General features: G+C 42.7%; 1 protein-coding gene across 24 annotated transcripts in view; it reads left to right on the top strand.

Annotated features, from left to right (window-relative positions):
• The first annotated feature begins 5288 nt into the window (after positions 1–5288).
• MMD (monocyte to macrophage differentiation associated) overlaps positions 5289–22445 on the top strand; it is a 93373-nt gene continuing 76216 nt past the window's right edge. For 23 of the 24 annotated variants that reach the window (XR_010118422.1, XM_055256116.2, XM_055256112.2 and 20 more), the window contains exons 1-5: positions 5289–5587; positions 13029–13110; positions 14476–14636; positions 18073–18147; positions 22017–22118. Coding sequence is in view for 23 of the 24 variants with exons in the window: in XM_055256116.2 (XP_055112091.1) it covers positions 5562–5587; positions 13029–13110; positions 14476–14636; positions 18073–18147; positions 22017–22118 (446 nt within the window). In the remaining variant the exon portion in view is untranslated. Of the gene's footprint in view, positions 5588–10569; positions 10659–13028; positions 13111–14475; positions 14637–18072; positions 18148–22016; positions 22119–22445 lie in introns of those variants that run through there. The other variant, XM_063629926.1, reaches the window with a different exon arrangement.

Genomic DNA, 22445 nt, shown 5'->3' with positions numbered 1-22445 from the left:
CCACCTCTGATATATCATGAACAAGTAGAGTAACTGAGAACAGACAAAGACACTAAGAATCTCAAATCTTTTCTGTTCCCAGTTGACTTTGGCAGAATGAAAGAACTCACAGTTTGACTATTCCCACTGGCTTCTTACGACCCTCACGTAAGAAAGAAAGAAACATCAAGATAAGTGGCTAAGTGAGCCCAAATAAGGGGCATCTACATTGTGTTAAATGTGATTCTTTATTCTCTGTGGCCAAAGCAAAAGCAGACATGAGTTTCACACAGACCAACAGGAAAGCCCCTATGTAATGTGTCTTGTGGCCTCTGCACCACATTGTGGGAACCATCGCCATCAACTTTTGCTTTATGTTGGTCTTTTGAGGCCTTCCTTGCCTTCACTGACATTCCCATCCTTATTCTTATTGCCTCTCAAACCTCTGTTTGAAGAAAGAGCTGAAGCAATCCTGACCCTCAGTCCTCAGCAGAATATGTCATGAGGCAGTCAGCGTCTTACATTCAAATGTTCTTTTTTGAGGGAAAACAACCACAACAGCCAACAGAATGTCATTTATTGATTGTGCAATGAGAATAGAACACTGCTTCATGCAGTGAGTAATGATACATAATCATCTACCGTGACAAGGCATGGGTGGAAAAAGCCTTGAGCTTGGAGTCAGAAAACCTGGGCTCAAATCTTGACTTTTTCACTAATACACATTTATGTTATTTGCAAAACCTCTCTAAGCTTTCACTTCTTCATCTATAAAACAGACACGATATTATCTATCTCACAGGATAGTTTTAAGGATAAAATGAGATAATCGATGTAAAATTTCTAGAACCATGTTAGGCATTCAAAAAGTTAATCTGTGGGGGGTGTGGGGCAAGGGGAGGGAGAATATTAGGACAAATACCTAATGCATGTGGGGCTTAAAACCTAGATGATGGGTTGACAGGTGCAGCAAACCACCATGGCACGTGTGTACCTATGTAACAAACCTGCATGCTCTGCACATGTATCCCAGAACTTAAAGTAAAAAAAATAAAAAGTTAATCTGTGCAAACATTGTACATCCTCCTTCCATGTAGTCCAGTTGCTAAAAGAAGTAACTTTCAAATAAATACAACCAAAGAGCCAAAAATAATTTTTAGAAAGGACTCACAACTACTTCTTGGAAAATATGAGAGTATCCAACTCATACTGTTAGTAAAACTTCTCCCAACCCCTTTCCTATTCTTCTTCTTATTGTTATATCTCACAATCCTATGAATCTTCTTATTTTGCTAAATCCCAACTCACCTCTCAAAACATCTTGACCAATATCTCCCAGAGTATGGAATTTTTTTCTTATTCATCTTTATCAGGGTCATAAATATAGCCCATCTACCTAAGTGCTTCGCTTTTTCTGTAGGTCTTTTTTTCTTCCCATTGCTTTATCCAGTTGTTTTTATCAAGCAAGTCTAGGAATGGGGCATGAGAGACACAAAGACTACTCAAAGGTCAGCGACTGTGGGCAGAAAACCAAGTCGGAAAAGAAACATTCTTCTTTTCAGAAAAGAAGGAAAGACTGGGAGCATTTTCATTTTAAAACTTGCTTTATTCGGTCATATTTGTAAAAAAAAAAAAAAAAAAGAAAAAAAAACAGATTGAAAGGCAGTTACAGAACACAGGATGAGATTGGAAGTTCAGTCAAGTCTTCTGGAGGTGTCTGGAGTCAAAGTTTGGAGAAAAGCTGCTACTTTCAGATTGGATGATCAGAGCTAGGGGAGCAGGTCCCAGGTGCTTCCTCGTATGAATGGCATCCTATCCAGGAACTCTGTATCCCTCTGTGAGCAGAGCAGGTGTTTGCTCTCCTAAAACTTTCCTCTGGCATCTGTTCTATTGCACCTGGAGTTAGCTCTATCACAAATTCCTTCTTATAGGCACAGACATTGCCCATGCAAATATACATCTGCAGTTTTGCAGAAAGAAGACCTATAACTCTGAACTCAACAAAAATGTCACATCCTGCTAAGGCAAAAAATTTTCCATCGTCTTCAGCTCTCACAACACTAATCTCTAAATCAAATTGAGTACCTCTTTGCTGCAATCATACTTGGGATTGCTCCTCAGAAACAGATTCACTAAACACCTCACTAAAAAAAAAAGTGGCAGATGTTTACATGATTCATTTAAAACTGTTTCTTGTGTTTTATTTTTATCTTTTGTGGCTTGCTTTTACCTTGGGGGGTAGGTTTCAGAAAAGATGAGGTTAATTTAAAATTGTGATCGTATTTGTTTAAGTCGCCTTTAGTTGATAGTCCAGCATTTCTGTGGAAGAGACCACTGTAGGTCAAGGTGTTTTATTTCATCTGATTTAATCTGAATTTTTGTCTCATTCATTTTTTTCCTTGGGTAAATATCATTCTCATTGATGTTTCCAAACCTAGGTAGCCTCTCAAAAGTTTTCCTCATACCAACCACTTCTCTTCCTTGTTCAAGCTATTCTTCCAGTGGGAAAGTTTGTGCTAAGTGATACCTAGCCAGCATCTCAAACAAAATCCATCTGCAGACTTCCTTCTCTCTGGCACCCCTTCCTCATTATGCTCATCATACTTAGTTCACTTCTTATCTCTGCACATTCCTACATCACTAATAAGATGTGATCTGGCGTCTGTTGGCTCATTGTGTTGTTGTTGTTTTGTTATTTTTAATTAAGTTCATATAAATAACTGTTTGTTGAGCACCTACTGTGTGTGAGTTTCTGTTAAAAGTATACAAGAAATACAAACATGAATAAGCCAATCTCTGTGCTCCAGATATTTTTATTTCAACCTTTTTACAGAAACTAAAATTTTTCAAAATCTTTTAACAGCTTTATTAAGATAGAATTCCTATGCCTTACAATTTACCCACTTAAAATGTACAATTCAGTGGCTTTTGTATATTCACAGAATTGTATGTCCATTACCACAATTTGAGAACATTTTCATCAGACCCCAAAAGAACCATTGTACCTCTTAGCCATCACTTCTCAATCCCCTCCCATTCCCCTGCCCTAGGCAACCACTAATCTACTTTGTCTTTATAGATTTGCCTGTTCTGGGATGTGTAAATGGAATTTTGTATGAATGGAATCGTACAATCTGCAGTTCTTTGTGACTGGTTTCTTTCATTTAACATAGTGTTTTCAAGGTTCATCCATGTTGTAACATATCAGCACTGCCTTTCTTTCCTTTCTTCCTTCCTTTTTTTTTTTTTTTTTGACAGGATCTCACTCTATGGCCCAGTTTCAAGTGATCCTCCTATCTCAACCTCCCAAGTAGCTGGGACTACAGGTGCCTACCACAACACCTGGCTAATTTTGTTGTTGTTGTTGTTAGAGACGAACTCTTGCTTTGGTGCTCAGGCTAGTTTCAATCTCCAGGCTTCAAGCGATCCTCCCACCTAGACCTCCCAAAGTGTTGGGATTACAGGCGCAAACCACAGTGCCTGGCCCTTTTTTAAAAAAAAAAGACTTTTTTTTTTTTTCCAGAGAAGTTTTAGGATCACTCAAAAATTGAGAGTAAAGTACAGGGATTTCCCACACATACCTACCCTCTCCTGTTATCAACATCCCCCAGCAGTGTGGTACATCTGTTACAATTGAGCTTCCTTGTTTTTTTTTTTTTTTTTTTTTAACCCTTCTTATGTTATTTCACATGGCTATTTTTCATCTATCTTTATTAGCTATCTCCTTTGTTACCTTCCCCTCCTGCACTGATGGTTTAGCCCAGTGGCCGAACATAGCTGATAAGAAGTAGACTTTCATTCCAGGCTCATTTTCCTGATTTAGTATTGAGGGTGCGGGTGGATGAAGTTTTGTTTTGTTTGTTTTGTTTTGTTTTAGAGAAGTGTATTGCTTTAAAACAGGGAGAGACAGTCTGACATACTGAAAGGAGCTGGGTCTTTAATGTTAAGAGAAAGGTAGGTAGGAGCCTTAGTTTTGCCTTTGGCAAGTGTATTGGCCACTATAAGCCTCAGCCTCATCTGTAAAATGAGTTGGATAATGCCCATCTGGAGGAGCTCTTGGGAAGATTGAAGCATGGAAAGCACCTCTCTGGAAGGTTCAAGGAAAGGGAACTAGAATTATGGGTGACAGAATTCCCTGGCTTTCCAATGCTTCACTGTAGGTCGAATGAGCGCTCCTAGCAGGCTGGCCTCATGCCCCTCCAGAGTCTCTAGCCTGCGGGCTGGGGGCTGGGTATGGACACGATACCTGGAAGGGAACACATATAACTTCCATCGGTGATCCTGGAAAGGCTCGACAAATAACCCATTCATTCATTCTGTGTGTGTGTGTGTGTGTGTGTGTGACAGAGTCTCACTCTTGTCACCCAGGCTGGAATGCAGTGGTGCAATCTCGGCTCACTGCAACCTCTGCCTCCCAAGTTCAAGTGATTCTCCTGTCTCAGCCCCCCGAGTAGCTGGGAATACAGGCGCCCGCCACCACCCCTGGCTAATTTTTGTATTTTTAGTAGAGACAGGGTTTCACCATGTTGGCCAGGCTGGTCTCAAACTCCTGACCTCAGGTGATCCGCCCACCTTGGCTTCCCAAAGTGCTGGGATTACAGGCATGAGCCACAGCACCTGGCCCATTCATTAATTTTTATTGGAACCTCTCTTCCAGGAAGCCCTCTGAGTTTAGAAGGTTTAGCGACAGGACCCTGATTTAAGTCTACCCGTTTATTTGAAAGCTGCCTGGATAAAAATAAAATAAAATAAAAAATAAACTGGAGGATAACACAAAAGGATCCTTGCAGAGGATTCCTCCGTTTGTGGATCTCACTGAATCTCAGAGTTAGAAGACGCTCAGAGACCTCAACTCCCTCACGGGTCAGACAAGGACAGGTTTTTCATTCTGCCCTGGATCCTCTCACAATAGCCTCGCGGGAGCTGGCCCTCAAAATGATGAAGGAATAAATGAATGGAGGGATGGAGAAATGAATGATGAAGAAAAAAATGAATGAGGTAGGGCTGCTTGTTTGCTGCTATTTTCTTCACAATGCTTTTAAGATTTCTTGATCCATCTCCTCTTTCACCACTTCTCTCCCTCCCTCAGTCTCTTCTCCAACTCGTCTCTTACAGAAGGGCGCCGCGTTCCCGCGCTCCTCCCCTTCCCCTCGCCCCGCCCCTCCCCAGCGAGGTCCCGCCCCGCAGCCCGAGCCCGGCGGGAATGAATGGCAGCGTAGCCGCCGCGCCGCTCGGGGTGCCGATTGGCTGACCGACGCGCTGACGCGCCGGCGACCGCGGGTGCACGCAGGCGAACAGAGCCGGCGGGGGCGGAGCCGGGCTCCGGGGCGGAGGAGCCGGGGAGGCGGGAGGCGCGAGGCGCCGGGGCCGTTGAAGTGGCCTCCCTCCCGCCCCCAGCCGCCCGGTCTGGCCCCAGCCCTGTCCCGACCCCCGGCCTGGCCCACTCCGACCCTACCCGGCCGAAGGGTTCCGCTGGACACGCAGGCGGCCTCCGGAGCAGCCCAAGCCCATGAGGGCCGCGCGCCCGGCCGCCGGTGCTGACGAGACGGAGCTCCTGGCGCCCGAGGAGGAGCAGAGGATCAATGCGGTTCAAGAATCGATTCCAGCGGTGAGAGGGATGGCGTCCTAGTCCCGCTGCCCGTGTCAGAAGCGGGTCCCCAAATCCCGCCGTTAAGCGCACGGCTCCCCGCTCCTCACCTGGATTCATCCTGGGTGGATCCTGCACCTTGGCCAAGGATCAGCTCCCTGGGGATTCCCCACCCTGCTGTCCCTGGGCGATTCCCTTCCTCCAAGGATGGGAGCTGCTGCCTCACCCGGGTCTCCTCTCGCGATCTGCGAACCTCGGATGGATTCCCGGACCCGGGACTCCAAGCGCGTCCTCCTTCCCGGGGATCCCTTTGCTCCTGGGCCTCACACTCCCGACCCCCATACAGGCTGGGCTCTGGCTCTCTCTGGGAACCCGAACCCCAGCCCCAGGCACCGCCCCCGAGTCCTCCGACCTGGCTTTGGCCTCCATCCCTTTACCTCCAGGGTGGGGGGGTCTCCCGGGGCGCGCGGAACGGGGTGGCGCCCTGCGGAGAGATTTGTCGTAAAGCGGGGTGCTAGGCATTTTGGGTGCTTTGTGAACGGCCCTAGCAACAGGGAAACTGAGGCACGCTCCGCCAGCTTAGCCCTGCCTGGCCGTGTAGGGGCCTTGCTGGTTCTCCAGCTGAGCGTCCCAGGGCGGTGCTATTTTTGGGCTCTGCGAAGGGGCATGTTAGCTTTCGGATGGCGAGACCTGCTGTGGAGGCGCCGATGTTAGGAAACGAGGAGGAGGAACCGTGGAGGCGCCACCGGAAGGCTGGCCGGCTGCTCATTCACTGTAGAGCTGGTGGAAATGCCGGGTTGGGGGGCGCCGTGGCCTTACTGCCCTCTGGGGCTCCTCCGTCTAACAATGGATGGAGGTTAGCCCATGGCTCTGAGAGGAACTCCAGGCTTTTCTTTTCTGTTTAAGTGGGTGAAAGTTCACCTCTCCAGGGCATGTGGTAACTCTGCATCCCTTTGTGTGAATTCCCGGACCTTCACCACCAGCAAGTTTGCTGGGGGTGCAGTGACAGGGGAAATGTTAAGAAATGCATGAAATCTTCCAAGAAGGTTGTTGAGTTTTTAGACACTACCTTTTATTTCAGAATTTTAAAGTACACATTTTTTTTTCTTTCCAATCTCCATGCCCTCACTGCCCACTCACCCATCTCATTCCTCCCCCAGTCCCAAAGGGTAAAGGAGGCAACAAATGCACAGAAGAGTTGCCATGGTCTGGGCCACCAGGAAGGGGATCAGCTTGAAGACTTGGATTGACTTCTGAATATATTGCTTATCAGTCAGGGTGTTGAATGCCTGGCACTGTTCCCCCAGTGGAACTTCATATCGGTGTGTCTAAGGGCAAAATGGAACCGTAGTGTTCTGACTTTAGAACCTGATGTCAGAAATGAAGAGTGGAGAGGCTTTTAGAGAGAATGTAACATGCACTCAGTCACCATCAGTGAAGCCCTGTGCATGTGGTTTGTTTGATTTGGTTTTACTTCTCTACACGTCTGTGCTCTTCCTGTTTTCAGAGAACAGTGGCGATATTCTGTGAAATTGCCCCTTCCTTATTTGATTAAGAGTTTGTCATTCTTACCTATCCCTTTGGATTCTCTAAAAAGAAACAAAAAAAACCCTGTTCAATTATTTGTTGCACAAACGTTAAAACTGTTACAACAACAACAACAACAACTTCATTTAGGATGCTACCTTCTCAGCTTATTTAACTGACTTTTTAATTATTTTTGCTGGACACTGATCTCTCCATTCCTTATTAGCACAGTTGCAATGTGATTTTTGCGCTATTATTCACTTAAAAACTAAAAATACAGGTATTTTATTTTGGTGTGGCATAGACTGTAATTTTCTTTGGGGCTTGTGTGTTTCTCAATGGATATTTAACAGTTTCTTTCTTGATGACCTCTAGACCTACCCTGATTTTCTTTGACGATTTGTGTGATTTCATAATTTCCTGGTTCTCTATCATAGGCTAGGTTGGGAACATATTTCTAAGCATCAATTTTAACTTGGAAATAAAGCCTATAAACAAAAAGTAATGTAATGAGAATGTCCTGATTTTTGTGGTTCACACATTAAAATGCTGAGAGTACTATTCTGCATCTTTTAAAGCTGTGTTCATGATATATCTTTCTGAGCATTCCCGGGTAGGTAAATTACAAAGGAACTGGAGGGAGAGACACACTGTCTTTGAAGGGAGACATGCTTCCTCCCTCCTGATAGATTTATTGGGACTGGATAGAGGAGCATGAGGAGGGTTTATGCAATGATGGCTTCTTAACAGACTTAGGATGTGAAAATTCCACTGGAACACAGAGGCATATTTTATCTTCCTTATTTTATCTGTTTCACACTTGAGTATCACCAAGATACCTACACACACATAGACAAACACAAAGTTATCCTCTCCCCTTCATAGCATCTCTGATTGATAGCAATAACTGCTAACATTTATTGAGTGCCATTTATCTATGCCAGGCACTGGCTGGGCACTTGTATATTACTCATCCTCAACTATAACTCTGGAAGACATAAATGTTATACCCATTTAATAGAAGACTAAATAGATTTAGAGAATGAAAGGGAACTTGCCCATAGTCACACAGCTAGGAAGGGGTAGACCCAAGAGTTCAACTTCATGTCTGTCTCTCCACCACTCATGCTGCTAGCTCACCTCTTTCTCTCTCTTAACTCCCGGCCCACACCACATCTGTGTGTATTGCATATAGGCATAAGATCCACAGAGCTCTACTGTATCTTCTTGTTGGTGTGTACTCATTTCAACAGTCTTGCAACCAAAAATCCAAGGAAAAAGAAGCCCTTCTCCTCAGCCCCATCCTCATGATCATGTAGCTAGCTTCAAAACTGGATATGTGGGAAAGCATTTTAATCTAAAGTATTAGAAGTCTTACAGGGCTACCTATTGTCTTTTTTCCCATGTTCTTAAAGCACTAAATCATAGGCATGGGGTAGTCTCCTTATATATGCCATCTTCCTTTATTTAATAATTAAGTCAAGATCGGCACTATTGACAGTAGACGCTTTTCCTGAACAAATATGCTCAGTCATAAAGGGGAGCTAATAGTAAGAGGGGTCCACTCATACGTTGCAACATAAGTGATGTTGAAGGGGCCCTTGGAATATCCATTGTCTTGGCTTTTAAGCGTTTTTGTGTGTGTGTGAGATTCGGGGTTCTCTTGGTTCCAAGGCTGCCTGTTTCTCTTACTTACAGAACCTGCTGTGTCCACAGTAAAACTAATTGACTATGGAATATCTTTGTTAAGACAAACTAGTTCAGCAGTAGCTGGAATGTCTTTCTATTCATTCAACAATTATTAAGCTCTAGCAATAAGCTGGGCATTGTACTTCAGTTTGGTAATGGAAAGGTGAACAAGACAGCCTTCGTGGAATTCACACTACAGTGGGAAAAGATGAAATAAAAAATAAGCTAAAACAAATCAAAGTCTTACCAATTGTGACATGGGGCTCTGGTTGGATGGGGAGGGTTGAAATGATACTTCAGTTAGGATAGTCTGGAAAACCTCTCTTGAGGAGGTGACATCTGAGCTGAGCTGAAAGGATGAGAAGAGAGCTGAGCATTCTGGAGAAGATCCTAGACAGAAGTAAACAGCAAGTACACATGCCCAGAGGCAGACACAACCTTGATGTGTTTAAGGAGCAGAAAGGAGGTGGTATAGCCAGAGGGTGGAGAGAGAGACAGATGCCACCCTGAGACTGGAGGGGTAGTGAGGCCCAGACCACTCAGGGCTTGTGGGCCTCTGAACACTGTGTTACAGTGCTATCGTAAGCACTTTGGGAAGCCAGAGGCAGACTTTAAGCTGGGATTGGGGTGTGTGATGTGATCTGGGTTTTTTGTTGTTGTTTGTTTTTGAGACAGGGTGTTGTTCTGTCACCCAGACTGGAGTGCAGTGGTGCCATCACAACTCACTGTTGCAGCCTTGACCTCTGAGGCTCAAGCAGTCCTTCCACCTCAGTCCCAAGTAGCTGGGGCTACAGGCATACACCACCACACCTGGCTAACTTTTACTACATTTTTTTGTGTGTGTAGAGATGGGATCTCACTGTATCGCCCAGGCTGGTCTCAAACTCTTGGGCTCAAGCGACCTCCTGCCTCAGCTCCCCAAAAGTGCTGGGATTACAAGTGTGAGCCACCATGCCCAGCCCCTAATCTGTTTCTAATGGAAAACTGTAGCTGCTATATAAAGAAGAGAGTCTGTACTGGGTCAGGCGGGAAGACTAGTTAAGAGACTTTGTATTTGTACAGACCTGAGATGTTAGGTCTTTATTTAAGGTAGGAGATGTGGAGCTGGGATTACAGGTGCACACCACCACACCAGGCTAATTTTTGTGTTTTTGTAGATGGAGTTTCTCCATGTTGGCCAGGCTGGTCTTGAACTCCTGACCTCAAGTGATGAGGTGGACTTATTTGAAGTATATTTTGAAGGTAGTGTTGATGGTACTTGCACTCGGAGAGTGAGGAACATTTGTGGGATTTGATCTCCTGAGATCAGCCTCTGAGATCTGCTGGTGGGTTGCAGATCTACTCAGTGGGCACAGTGCTTTAGGTTGAATTTAAAGTGTGTTAGTGTGCTGAGGAGTGTTCCCAGGTCTCTGATCTGTTCTTTCCCTCCATGGTTTTGAAATTCTGTCATGGCATGGGAGAGGGGTACGGGGGAAGGAGGAGGTGATAAGAACATTGGGCAAGGGAGAAGGCAGGAGAGTTTTGAAAGAGAAAGTGAGTGAAGGGATGAGTAAAAAAACTCTGCTTAACTAGTAGCTTTATTAAGTGCAGCTCCCACTCCCAGGACTGAATCACCTTCCTTCAAACCCTCTAGAGCTTGCTGGTTACTCAAGCATTGAGTAACCATTAGGGCCACTCCGCCTTAAATAGAGATGTCTTCCATAAATGGATGCTGTTTTCCATAACCAGCACTTGAACCTTTCCCATTCTTTTTTGGGGGAAGAGATGAAGGCCAGAGTGTGGGAGTTGATTTACATTTTACATCTGCTTTTCCATTTAGGTCTTAGGAGTGATTTCTTCAGGAGGCTGTGGAGGAGGCTTGATTGCACCCTGGCAGGTTAGAAAGAAATGGGAAAATTGTATTGTACTTTCCCAGCAGAACAATTATGCTGTCTATCCTACTGAGCCCCAGATTTAGAGAATTGCTTCCAGGGTAGTTACCCTTATCTTTCCCTATTGCCCGTGTCTTGCCCTGTGCATCAGGATAGAGTGCCTTAAGTCACCATGGGTGGGATATTTTTCTGTATAACTTTATACTTTTATTTTTTAATGTGAATTATTCCAGGTGATCAGGGACTAAGCTGTCACAAACATGGCCATCCAGTTTATTTGTTTTTAGGAGAAAATGTGAAAGTCTATCCCTGTTGCTGGGTAATGGCTTGACTATTTTTAGATTGGGCTGCCAGAGATATAAATTGCTATTTTAGTCTGCAGCCTGGTGGTGGGTAGACAAATCCTACTTACTGCACCCTACACAGAGCACTTTCAATTTCATCTAACTTCAGCCATCTTGGGGCCTTGCTCTTTAGCCTTGAAAATTCCTAATAGGGTATGCTACTTATAGCTCTGTTGTTATATCTCAGGACAATGATGTGTTATATCCTCCAATACTTGGGACACTTTTAAAGCATTCTTCCCAAGAGTGTAAGTATTTTCTTTTTTGCTAATAAGAACTGTCTAGCAACACTCTTGTCCCTTAGGAAATTAGTAAAATTATTTAAAATATTATCAGGGGAGAAAAGATGATGCTTAATAATAGTTAACTATATTTGAGAATAGCTTGGATAAATTTTGAAGCTACTAGCTGTATATTTCTCTTTAACAGTTGGTTTTCAAACCATCTGGTAGATTATACTCAGTAAGTACATATTTTGTACACTAGTTAAATATCTTAACCCATCACTGGGCCAAGTGAAATATCTTCACTGTCCCAAATTCATTCCCCAGTGGATTTTCCACCTGAACTATCTGTATTGTGTTAATAGTGGCTGCCACTTTACTTTTATTTATTTGATCTAAGGATAACAGACTCTTCCTAACTCAGGGAGAGAGTATTGGCTGGTCTTTTATTAATAAACTTGGCACTCTCTAAAATGGCTTGGTCATGCGTTTTAGCCGATTTTTGGCAACTTGGTTCTACCATTTGGTTCAGACGTGTACCATTTTTTATTTTGTGTATGAATAAGGTAATGAGTAGTTAGAACTCATTAGTGGCACGAAATACCAGTCCCCAACCCCCATTCACACTTCTTTAAACTAGCTTGAGCAAAAGGATGATTTATTGTGCAAAGCCTATTGACGTCTTACAGGCTCTTAAGCACAGGAATGCAGTGGACCTCTGCAACCTGAATGCTGTTGAAGTTTTTTTTTTTTTACCTCCGTCTGTTTCTGTGCATCTGCCTCTTTCTTCTTTTATTCAGACAGCTGCTTTTTTCTCTCCTCCTGGGAAAAAAAGGATTAGTTAGACTAATCCAGAGTCCCTCATGAAACCTGTTGTGGGTATGGGTTGGGTTTTTGGTGGGGAGGGCATCCTCACTCAGCATACTGAAATGGAAGAATGCTATCCTCTCTTTAGGTTCTGTGGTATTCATGCTTTTCTCTGTACTACTGATTGTCACAAAGTTAGCCTAAAGGGAAGTGCGGAATATGGGCATATGTCCATATATGTAACAGATTTTGATATTTAGATACGTACACACATTTGTGTGTATATATGAATTTTATAGCCAAAAGAATCAGGTAGTAGTCATGTGTTTGGTTTTTGAAGCAGACTCTTTGAATTCAGGAAAAACAAAAGTGAAAACATACCTCCGGTTTTAAGTTGCCTAGAGGTAGCCAGGTGTCATTTATTTAAGCTGTCTGGTAATATAATATAGGCAAACTAGTGGGACAGACCTGTTAATCATGGGATGTAGGGTTTAAAGATGTGCCTATATAAAGCTTTATAAATTTTAAGAGAGAAAATAGAAACTTTGTTTTTCAAATGTAGTGTATCCCTTTTCACTAAATGACAATAAAACTTAGAAAAATTCGTTTTTTTTGCTAGTTGTACTCTGTGTGTGTGCGCGCGCGCGTGTGTGTGTGTGTGTGTGTGTGTGTGTGAATGGAGGAGGAGGGTTCCAGTTGAAGGGGTGGATATGGTTTCTGTTTGCTTTTGGTTGTAGAAGTTTGCTTTTGGTTATGGAAGGTTTTTCTCTTGAATAAACTGAAAGAATGCTTAATCTAATAAACTGGGGTATTTGCTTAAGGATCATTGCTATTGGCTCAGTTTACTCCTCTTTAGTGGCTTTGGCTTTATTACTGCAACTGGGTATTTCCACCAGTCACTTCTTCACGTAGAATAGACCACATACCCACTAGTAGGTTTCCTCATTGTTCTTCACACACCTTGAGTTTATCTTACATGATGTCCTTTTTGTTTTTACAGGTTCATGAACCATCGAGCTCCAGCCAATGGCCGCTACAAGCCAACTTGCTATGAACATGCTGCTAACTGTTACACACATGCAGTGAGTACAAGTTTTCCGCCATTGCCATCCTTTCCACAGGGCTTTGGCGGGAGGAAGGGGTAGTTATCTCTAGTAACCTCAGCACAATGAGTTGGATTTACCCATCTGTGACCTTATCCACCAGGAAATCAGTTCTGGGTCGTGTCACCAGAAACTATGTAAGCATGTAGAATGCTTTGTGTGTTCTAACCTACAGTCAGCTCTGTCCTGGGTTTGCTTTCTCCAACAAGATCTTCTTTAAAGGAAGAATAATAGTATGTACCCTAGTTATAGAAAAACCAAAGACACCTATTTATGAAGACTATCACCCCTAGAATGAAATGAATCGCCTTTTCAAGACAATCAACTGTGTTCATTTGGCAACGGGAGTTCACAATTTGTTGAAAAAGATGCTTTTTAAAATTAAGTGATCCTCTGAAATGGGGAGGGGAGCCATAGCCTCCCACCCCTATAGTGGCCATTGCTTCCCAGAGGAGATGTTATTCCATATTGGTGAAGAAAAAGCTGATGTGATCCCTAAATTTTTTGTTAATTTTTTCCTGCATTGTAAAAGCAAAACATGCTTATTATAAGAAACTTTAAAAATAAAACAAAACTAACCAGAAATAAACTGTTAACACTTCGGTGCATTTCTTTGTCTGTGTGTTTGTGTGTGTGTGTGTGTGTGTGTGTGTGTGTGTCTGTGTTGGGGGTGTTTGTGAATATGTATGTATTTTCAGTTTTCCTGTTAATGTGACATTAATGGCATTTTTTTATGTCATTATAAATTTTTTTACTTTATCTGTGGTTTCATTATTCCCTTGCGTTTAGTGATGTCGACGGAAAAATAGTGGCTGGGATACAGTCTGAAAACAGGAAACAGAGACAAGACCAGTTTACTTCTTTAACAATGAGTGTTTGGAACAGGCTAGTTTAACTATGGTAGACATTGTTGGCACAATACAGTGGTTCAGATATTGAGACATACAGCTTACCTTTAGGAATAATATTTACTCAGGATGAACCTGAATAAACCTTAACTTGTCTCTTCTGAGTGTGTCACAGGTTAAGGAACACTTGTGTAAACTTAAGGGAGACCTGAGAAAACCTCCATATTAATTTTTTAGAACAGAAAATATAATCTTATTAAACCATATCTTGAATTTTTGGATTGTCACAATTCCTGGGCCCTGAATGGTATTACCTGCTTTCCAGTGTAGCAGCTAACTTCATCTGGCTCTCATTATGATTATCCAGGAGAGACAAATACTTGCTCTAAGATTATTTTACTAAAATTGTTCCTGGTAAACCTCTGTATTTTTAGTAAAAGACTCAATTCCATAAAAGCCAGAATATTCCATTCACCATTCTTTATCTTTCCCTCAGTTCCTCATTGTTCCGGCCATCGTGGGCAGTGCCCTCCTCCATCGGCTGTCTGATGACTGCTGGGAAAAGATAACAGCATGGATTTATGGAATGGGACTCTGTGCCCTCTTCATCATTTCTACAGTATTTCACATTGTATCATGGAAAAAGAGCCACTTAAGGTACAGTGGATGGCATGCTGTTTCAACAGATCTAAATAGTTGACTCAACATGTTTGGTAGCCTCCCAAGCTGGCATGCTTTAGTCAAGTAGGGCAAAGAGTAGACATTTTCCTGCCTTGTAGACTAGAATACTATCCCATTATTCAGGACTTGTTCTTTGGACTGGATGAAGTTTTAGGGCTCCTCCCCAGTAGGCATCTAAAAAGGTAGGCCTTTGCTCAGTAACCCCAAACAAAACCTAACTGATTCCCCAGGACTTACCACTTAAAAACCTGAGAGCTATTTTCCAATACTATCAAGCACACTAAGGATATGCTGAGAGCAGCAGCTATGGGGTAGTGACAAGGCACACTGAGCTTGGAGTCAGCAGGCAGGCTTTGAGGCCCAGCCCTGCTCTTTAATTTTGGGTAAATCACTTGACCTTGTGGAGCCTCAGTATCTGTATCACTAAAATGAGAATAATAATACCTGAGTCACACAGTCAGTGTGATAGGCGACTGAGATAAGGTACTTGAAAATAACTTGAAAATTACAAAAGACCCCACAAGTGTGTAAGGTATGGAGGTATAGTTTGCGTTTACCATTTTGCAAAGGTTAGCTTTCAGAATTAAGTCTTGTGTATATTATTCAAACAGAGTTCACGTATTTTGCTACTAATTGTCGTCAAGCACTTTCAAAACCATACCATAGCTCTTGGCCTGCCAATGAGAAGAACGTAAAAGCTTTCCCCCTCTGAGTGAAGGATTGATTTTGGAGCACCACACCATTTAGGTGGGAATGGTTTGCTTGTGAAATGGATTCTGCACAACCCTAAAGGGCAAAACTTCTTTTCAAAAAAGGAAGATTCAGAGCAGACTGAGCAATTTAAAGAAATACTCGAATATGCCTTTTGGTTTTAAACAACGTCCAAAAAAAACTCAAACTATTCAAACAATCTGATATTTAAAAGATATGCTCCTTTTACAAGCAGGATTTGAGATTTATGAGATGATTACTGGTTTCCTCACATGCAGAATCCTAGAGTTTTAGAGCTGGAGGATCTTTAGAAATTATCTAATTCAAATCTCTTCATTTTTATTTGGGGGTACTGAGGCTCAGAGAAGTGGCCTGACTTGTCTGAGTCAGTGAAGCCAGCAGAATCCGATTATTCCAAGACCTCTGACTCCAAGTCCTAGTTTTTTTCACCATATCTCTTACAATATTGCATATAGCTTGCAGTCTGCTACCTTTTCCTGTAAGATGACAGTTTCCTGGGCTTAAAATAAAACCACAGCATTGAATCACAAGGGCACTCTGGGACACACTCACAAGAGAACCACAAAAGTGCCTGTCCTGGCTCCTTAGGACACACTGTCGCAGCACCCAGAGGCCGGTTTAGAAGCAAAGTACTTTATTATCTTCTTGGCACAATTTAGTGCCTGTGGTTGTCTCACCAAACTTGGTTTCGATGTCTAGATTCTGGATCAATAAAAAGTTGTAGGTACCTACTTCAGTATTCTGGGTCTCCCTGCCAGAGGTATAATAGAAACTAAATTCTCTTGAACTTTGAATAGCACTGCTAGAATCATATGCCATGTGTGGATTTTTGCTCTTCATTAAAAATTTTAAATATCAAAAAAACCTTATTTAAGTAAAAGTGAGAAGGGAATTAGCATTTATTATGTGGTAGGTGCTCCTGTGTGCTAGGTACTATGCTAGATACGTGGCCTACATTATCTCATTTAATGTTCACACATACTCCATGAGAAAGATCTTATTTCCACTTGACCTATGAGGTAAGTGAGAGTCAGAGAGGTTGGTGGCAGATCTTGGATAAGATTCCAGGTCTGTCTACCTACTCTAAGAGCATATAACAATCTAGAAAACAGAATTAGAAAGGCCCAAAACCTTGCTAGAAATCACAGTCATCCAAGGCGTTTTAAAAACTTATTCTTCTCCTTCCTCCACCCTCTATCTCACCTCCTAGCCCTTCAGAGTCTTCTGAACTGGAGGCCGTCACTGTATTTTGTAAGCTCCCCAGGTGATGATACGCAGTCAAGTTTGAAAAGCATTGACGTAATGTTTGCTTCATTAGACCTATGGCGTAAAGTATCATCTATGGGTATGCTATAGCTTCTGATGACTAGTAGATTGAAACACATTCTTTCTCACAAATGTATTTTTCATTCCTTTAAAACTTTATTTTTTATTTTTAATTTTTGTGGATACATGGTAGGTATATATATTTATGGAAAACGTTTTTTTTTTTTTTTTTTTGAGACAGACTCTCACTCTGTTGCCCAGACTAGAGTGCAGTGGTGCGATCTCAGCTCACTGCCACCTCCGCCTCCTGGGTTCAAGTGACACTTGTGCTTCAGCCATCCGAGTAGCTTGGACTACAGGCGTGCGCCACCACACCTGGCTAATTTTTGTATTTTTAGTAGAGACAGTGTTTCACCATGTTGGCCAGGCTTGTCTCAAATTCCTGACCTCAAGTGATCCACCTGCCTCAGCCTCCCAAGGTGCTGCGATTATCGCTGTGAGCCACCATGCCCAGGCTTTATGGGGTACGTTTTTTCACTTACTCACACAAGTCCTTACTAGTTTGCTTTGGTCAATGTTACGTGTAGGGGGAGGCAAAGTCTAATACTAGTGTTCCCTCAAATTAATAGTTATACCTGCTTGGACACTGAAAATAGATTCAAGATGATATTACAAATTTGTACTTTTAAATTACCTCAGTAAAGGGCAGATTCTGTCTCATCCATTTTATGAATAGACCTCAGTGAACCAAACTCTTTGTACATATACCCCTGACTTTTCAGTTTTGGAAGGGGGAACTTGCTTAGAAATACAGGTGGCTATGCTTTTGTAGTAAATGTGCCTTTTTTTGTTTTTGTTACTGTTTTTCCTAAGTTAGTTTCTGAATTTCCGTTATTACTATTTACTGTCCACACCAGGATATTTGAAGTAAAAACTGTAAATACGTTCTAAAAAGACACAAAGAATGTGATTTCAGTTCAGAGAGTGTTTACTGAACATCAGGACTTTGCCCTGCAGTGATAGGAGCTGGGGCGGGGGTGGGGGGAGGTGGTCCGCCCTCCAGGAACTTCATTTTTCTGTTAGATGGGATCCAAAAGAAATGGAAAACATCAGAAAAAGACAGATTTTGTTTGTTTGCTTTAACCACTTCAGGCTTTCTATCATGGGGCTCTTTCCCTATGTCTCATATATGCTGAGAGAATCTATTGTATGTGCAACCTAAAAAATAATAGAAAGCTTTTACTCATGACTTCATAACATTAACAACAACAAAAATCTGGGTGACCTTGGAAGAACAAGTGTAAAGGCCATGAGAACGAGAACAAGAATGGAAACTGCAACATAGTGGAGTGATAACCTGTACTTCCTATCTGAACACTTTGTGACAAATTTACTTTTTTTTCCCCCTCACTAGGACAGTGGAGCATTGTTTTCACATGTGTGATAGAATGGTTATCTATTTCTTCATTGCTGCTTCTTATGCTCCATGGTAAGATACAGTCTTCCTATTTTTGAAGGTAGTGATTTTATGGTTAGAATTTCTCACTCCTCCTTTCCTCTCTTCCTCTTGTCCCCACCCTCAGCCCTCATGTGTACACCACCTCCCCTCATCCTGAACACATACATGCATGCATTTTTTTTCCCATTTGATGTACTTGGGTCAGATTGCATATTTGAAGGGGAGAATATTGCTGCTGTTTATAATATCTGGGTATTGGATTGTTCAAGAAGAAGTGCTATGAACTTGTGTGCAGATAGCTTGCTTACTCTTGAAATCTGTAACCTTTGCTCTCCATATTGTTTCCCTATACCTCTGCTGTTGTTCAGAACACTAGAAAATTGAATTGTTCAAGTGGAAATGCTGTAAATATGCATGAGGAAAGCAAGTTTGTTTGTTTGTTTGTTTGTTTGTTTATTTATTTATTTTGAGATGGAGTCTCGCAATCTCGGCTCACTGCAACCTCCGCCTCCCGAGTTCAAGAGATTCTCCTGCCTCAGCCTCCTGAGTAACTGGGATAACAGGCACGTGCTACCATGCCTGGCTAATTTTTGTATTTTTAGTAGAGACGGGGTTTCACCATGTTGGCCAGGCTGCTCAGGAACTCCTGACCTCAAGTGATCCGCCCACCTTGATCTCCCAAAGTGCTGGGATTACAGGCGTGAGCCACCGTGCCCGGCCTATTTTTTTATTTTTTGAGACAGGGTCTCACTCTGTCTCCCAGGCTGGAATGCAGTGGCGTGGTCTCAGCTCACTGCAGTCTCCGCCTCCTGGGTTCAAGTGATTCTCCCACTTCATTCTCCCAAGTAGCTGGGACTACAGGCGTGTGCCACCACACCCAGCTAATTTTTGTATTTTTTGGTGGAGACGGGGTTTCACTGTGTTGGCCATGCAGCTCACTGCAACCTCCATCTCCCAGGTTCAACTGACTCTCCCACCTCATTCTCCCAAGTAGCTGGCGTGTGCCACCACACCCAGCTAATTTTTGTATTTTTTGGTGGAGATAGGGTTTCACCATGTTGTCGATACCAGGTTGGTATTGAATTCCGACCTCAAGTGATCTGCCCGCCTCTGCCTCCCAAAGTGTTGGGATTACAGGCATGAGCCACCATGCTCGGCCATGTTGTTTGTTTGTTTGTTTTGAGACGGAGTCTCACTATGTTGCCCAGGCTGGAGTACAGTGGCAGTGGCCCGTGGTCTCAGCTCACTGCAACCTCCGCCTCGCGGGTGCAAGCGATTCTCCTGCCTCAGCCTCTCAAGTAGCTGGGATTATAGGTGCCTGCCACCACATCTGGCTTCTTTGTTTGTTTGTTTTTTGAGACAGAGTCTCACTCTGTCACCAAGGCTGGGGTGCAGAGGCGTGATCTCAGCTCACTGCAACCTCTGCCTCCCAGGTTCAAGTGATTCTCCTGTCTCAGCCTTTGAGTAGCTGGGGCTACAGGCATGTGCTACCATGCCTGGCTAATTTTTCTATTTTTAGTAGAGACGAGGTTTCACCATGTTACCCAGGCCGGTCTCAAACTCCTGACCTCAAGTGATCTGCCCGCCTCAGCCTTCCAAAGTGCTGGGATTACAGGCTTGAGCCACTGCACCCAGCCTGTTTTTGAAATTTAAGCCATTTGTCTTCAATTCACCTCAAGTGCAGTAGCTACTATATAGCAAGTGTGTTTATCATTTCTTTTGCTGAGTAAGAGAACCAACCACATGAATTAACTATTTAAAATACCTAGTATCCTGTTCAGTGCCTTTGATCTTTCTGCCTTTTTGGTGCTGATCAAATAAAATCTTTTGTTGCTTTGAAACTCTTAATTAAAGAAACATTAGCTTTCTTTTACAAGACATAATCCAGTTTTAAAAACTCAGAAGCTTATATTTTGCTATCATCTACTGTAGTCATTAGAAACAGTATGCCTCTACATTCTGGCTAATGCAGCATCAATGATTCAAAAGAAACCTGATTATCTGAAGGAGTAAAAAGTAAGTGCTATCTTTGCCCAGCATCTGACTAAATTATAGGTTAGCTTCATGTTGGAAGAAGAACACTGAAAGGCTTTTATGAATGGACATTAAATGCCCAGAACAATGCTTATTTCAGTAGGAACCTACAGGATCTTCCAAACAGGATTCCTTACTTAGTTATTTTAAATTCTTTAATTTAAAATAAGTAAATGAATAAAAAGAATTTAAATGTGAGCTGAGGAGTTAAATATCACAGTAGGCAATTTGTTTGCCTGTAGTTTTAGATATGTAGGCTGTACTTTTTCCATTTGGAAATGTGACTTTTGTAGTTATAGATAATCAGGATATTTGTTTTTTCCTCATTTATTCTTTTTTTTCCCCCTTGAGATGGAGTTTTGCTCTTGTTGCCCAGGCTGGACTGGACTGCAATGGCGCGATCTTGGCTCACCACAACCTCTGCCTCCTGGGTTCAAGAGATTCTCCTGCCTCAGCCTTCCAAGTAGCTGGGATTACAGGCACGTGCCACCATGCCCAGCTAATTTTTTTGTATTTTTAGTAGAGATGGGGTTTCACCACGTTGGTCAGGCTGGTCTCCAACCCCTGACCTCAGGTGATCCACCCACATCAGCTTCCTAAAGTGCTGGGATTACAGGTGTGAGCCACCGCACCTGGCCTCATTTATTTTATTTATTTATTTTTGAGACAGAGTCTTGTTCTGTCACCGAGGCTGGAGTGCAGTGGTGCGATCTCAGCTCACTGCAACCTATACCTCCTGGGTTCAAGCGATTCTCCTGCCTCAGCCTCCCTAGTAGCTGGAATTACAGGTGCCCACAACCATGCCCAGCTAACTTTTATATTTTTAGTAGAGACTGGGTTCCACCATGTTGGCCAGGCTGGTCTTGAACTCCTGACCTGAAGTGATCTGCCTGCCTTGGCCTCCCAAAGTTCTGGGATTACAGGTGTGAACCACTGTTCCTGAACTTCTCATGTATTCTTAGTATGAAGTTAGTACAAATGAATTTGCAGCATTTTAAAATTCAAACCTCACAACAGTCCATGGTTAAATTCTAACAAAATGTCTTCCACAATACATGTTAGGAATAATTCTTCTCATATTATCTCTTGGCAGAGAGATTGATAATGGAGACACACTTGGTTTGTGTATTGGGTATCCACTGTGGGTATGTGATCCTGGTTCAGGATTTTGTTCCAGGTTCTTCTCATTAAGCTTTGTAAGCAATCTGCTCCCAAATACATGATCAGAAATTAAAGGGCAAGCAGTCTTGACCTCATTCTGCCTAATAGGGTAAGTTAGGCGTCACAAGAGTGCTGGGACTCCCTTCAACTTGTCTGCTTTTAGCTGGTTCTATTTTTAAACCATGTTGAAAATAATTCTAAGTCTTTTTTTTTTTTTTAGGTGGAGTCTTGCTCTGTCGCCCAGACTGGAGTGCAGTGGTGCGATCTCAGCTCACTGCAACCTCCGCCTCCCGGGCTCAAGCAATTCTGCCTCAGCCTCCCGAGCAACTTGGATTACAGGCACATGCCACCACACCTGGCTAATTTTTGTATTTTTAGTAGAGATGGGGTTGGTTTCACCATGTTGGCCAGGCTGGTCTTGAACTCCTGACCTCAAGTGATCCGTCTGCCTCGGCCTCCCAAAGTGCTGGGATTACAGATGTGAGCCACCACTCCCAGCCTAATTCGGAGTCTTAAAGGTCGACTGACAAATTTGTTTTTGAGTTGCTTAATTTTACCTAAATTGCCCAAATGCCTGCTTGATGTGTTGAGTGCCTTTTCTTCCTGCTCTTATCCTAAGACTTTCTCAGTTTTCAATGATACAGGTTCTATGAATTCCCTTCATTTATCACTTCTGTTCTTTGTTGTCATGTTTACATTTTTAGGTTAAATCTTCGTGAACTTGGACCCCTGGCATCTCATATGCGTTGGTTTATCTGGCTTATGGCAGCTGGAGGAACCATTTATGTATTTCTCTACCATGAAAAGTAAGAGAAAATAATTTACATTTGATAGTTTTAAAATCGACTGCCTAAATATTATCTGCACTGCAATACAATTTACTTTTATTTGTACTTCAAAACAGTAGAAATACATACACAGAATATGTTATTTTTAATAAATCTTCAAAACCGTTTGGTATTCATTATTGGTAGAAAGATTGCTGTGGAAAAACAAGAGTGGTACAGGTGTGGTATAATGCAGTTGAGGGGACATGGTGACCAGCCCCTTTGGAGTCCATCAGACTTCACTTCTATAGCATGAGACAAATTGGCCTTATTCTCTGTGATTCAGTCATCATGTGAGAAAACCAG

Source organism: Symphalangus syndactylus, chromosome 20, assembly GCF_028878055.3.
Source record: "Symphalangus syndactylus isolate Jambi chromosome 20, NHGRI_mSymSyn1-v2.1_pri, whole genome shotgun sequence".
Lineage (NCBI taxonomy): Eukaryota > Metazoa > Chordata > Mammalia > Primates > Hylobatidae > Symphalangus > Symphalangus syndactylus.
This window is presented reverse-complemented; position numbering and strand designations above follow the sequence as displayed.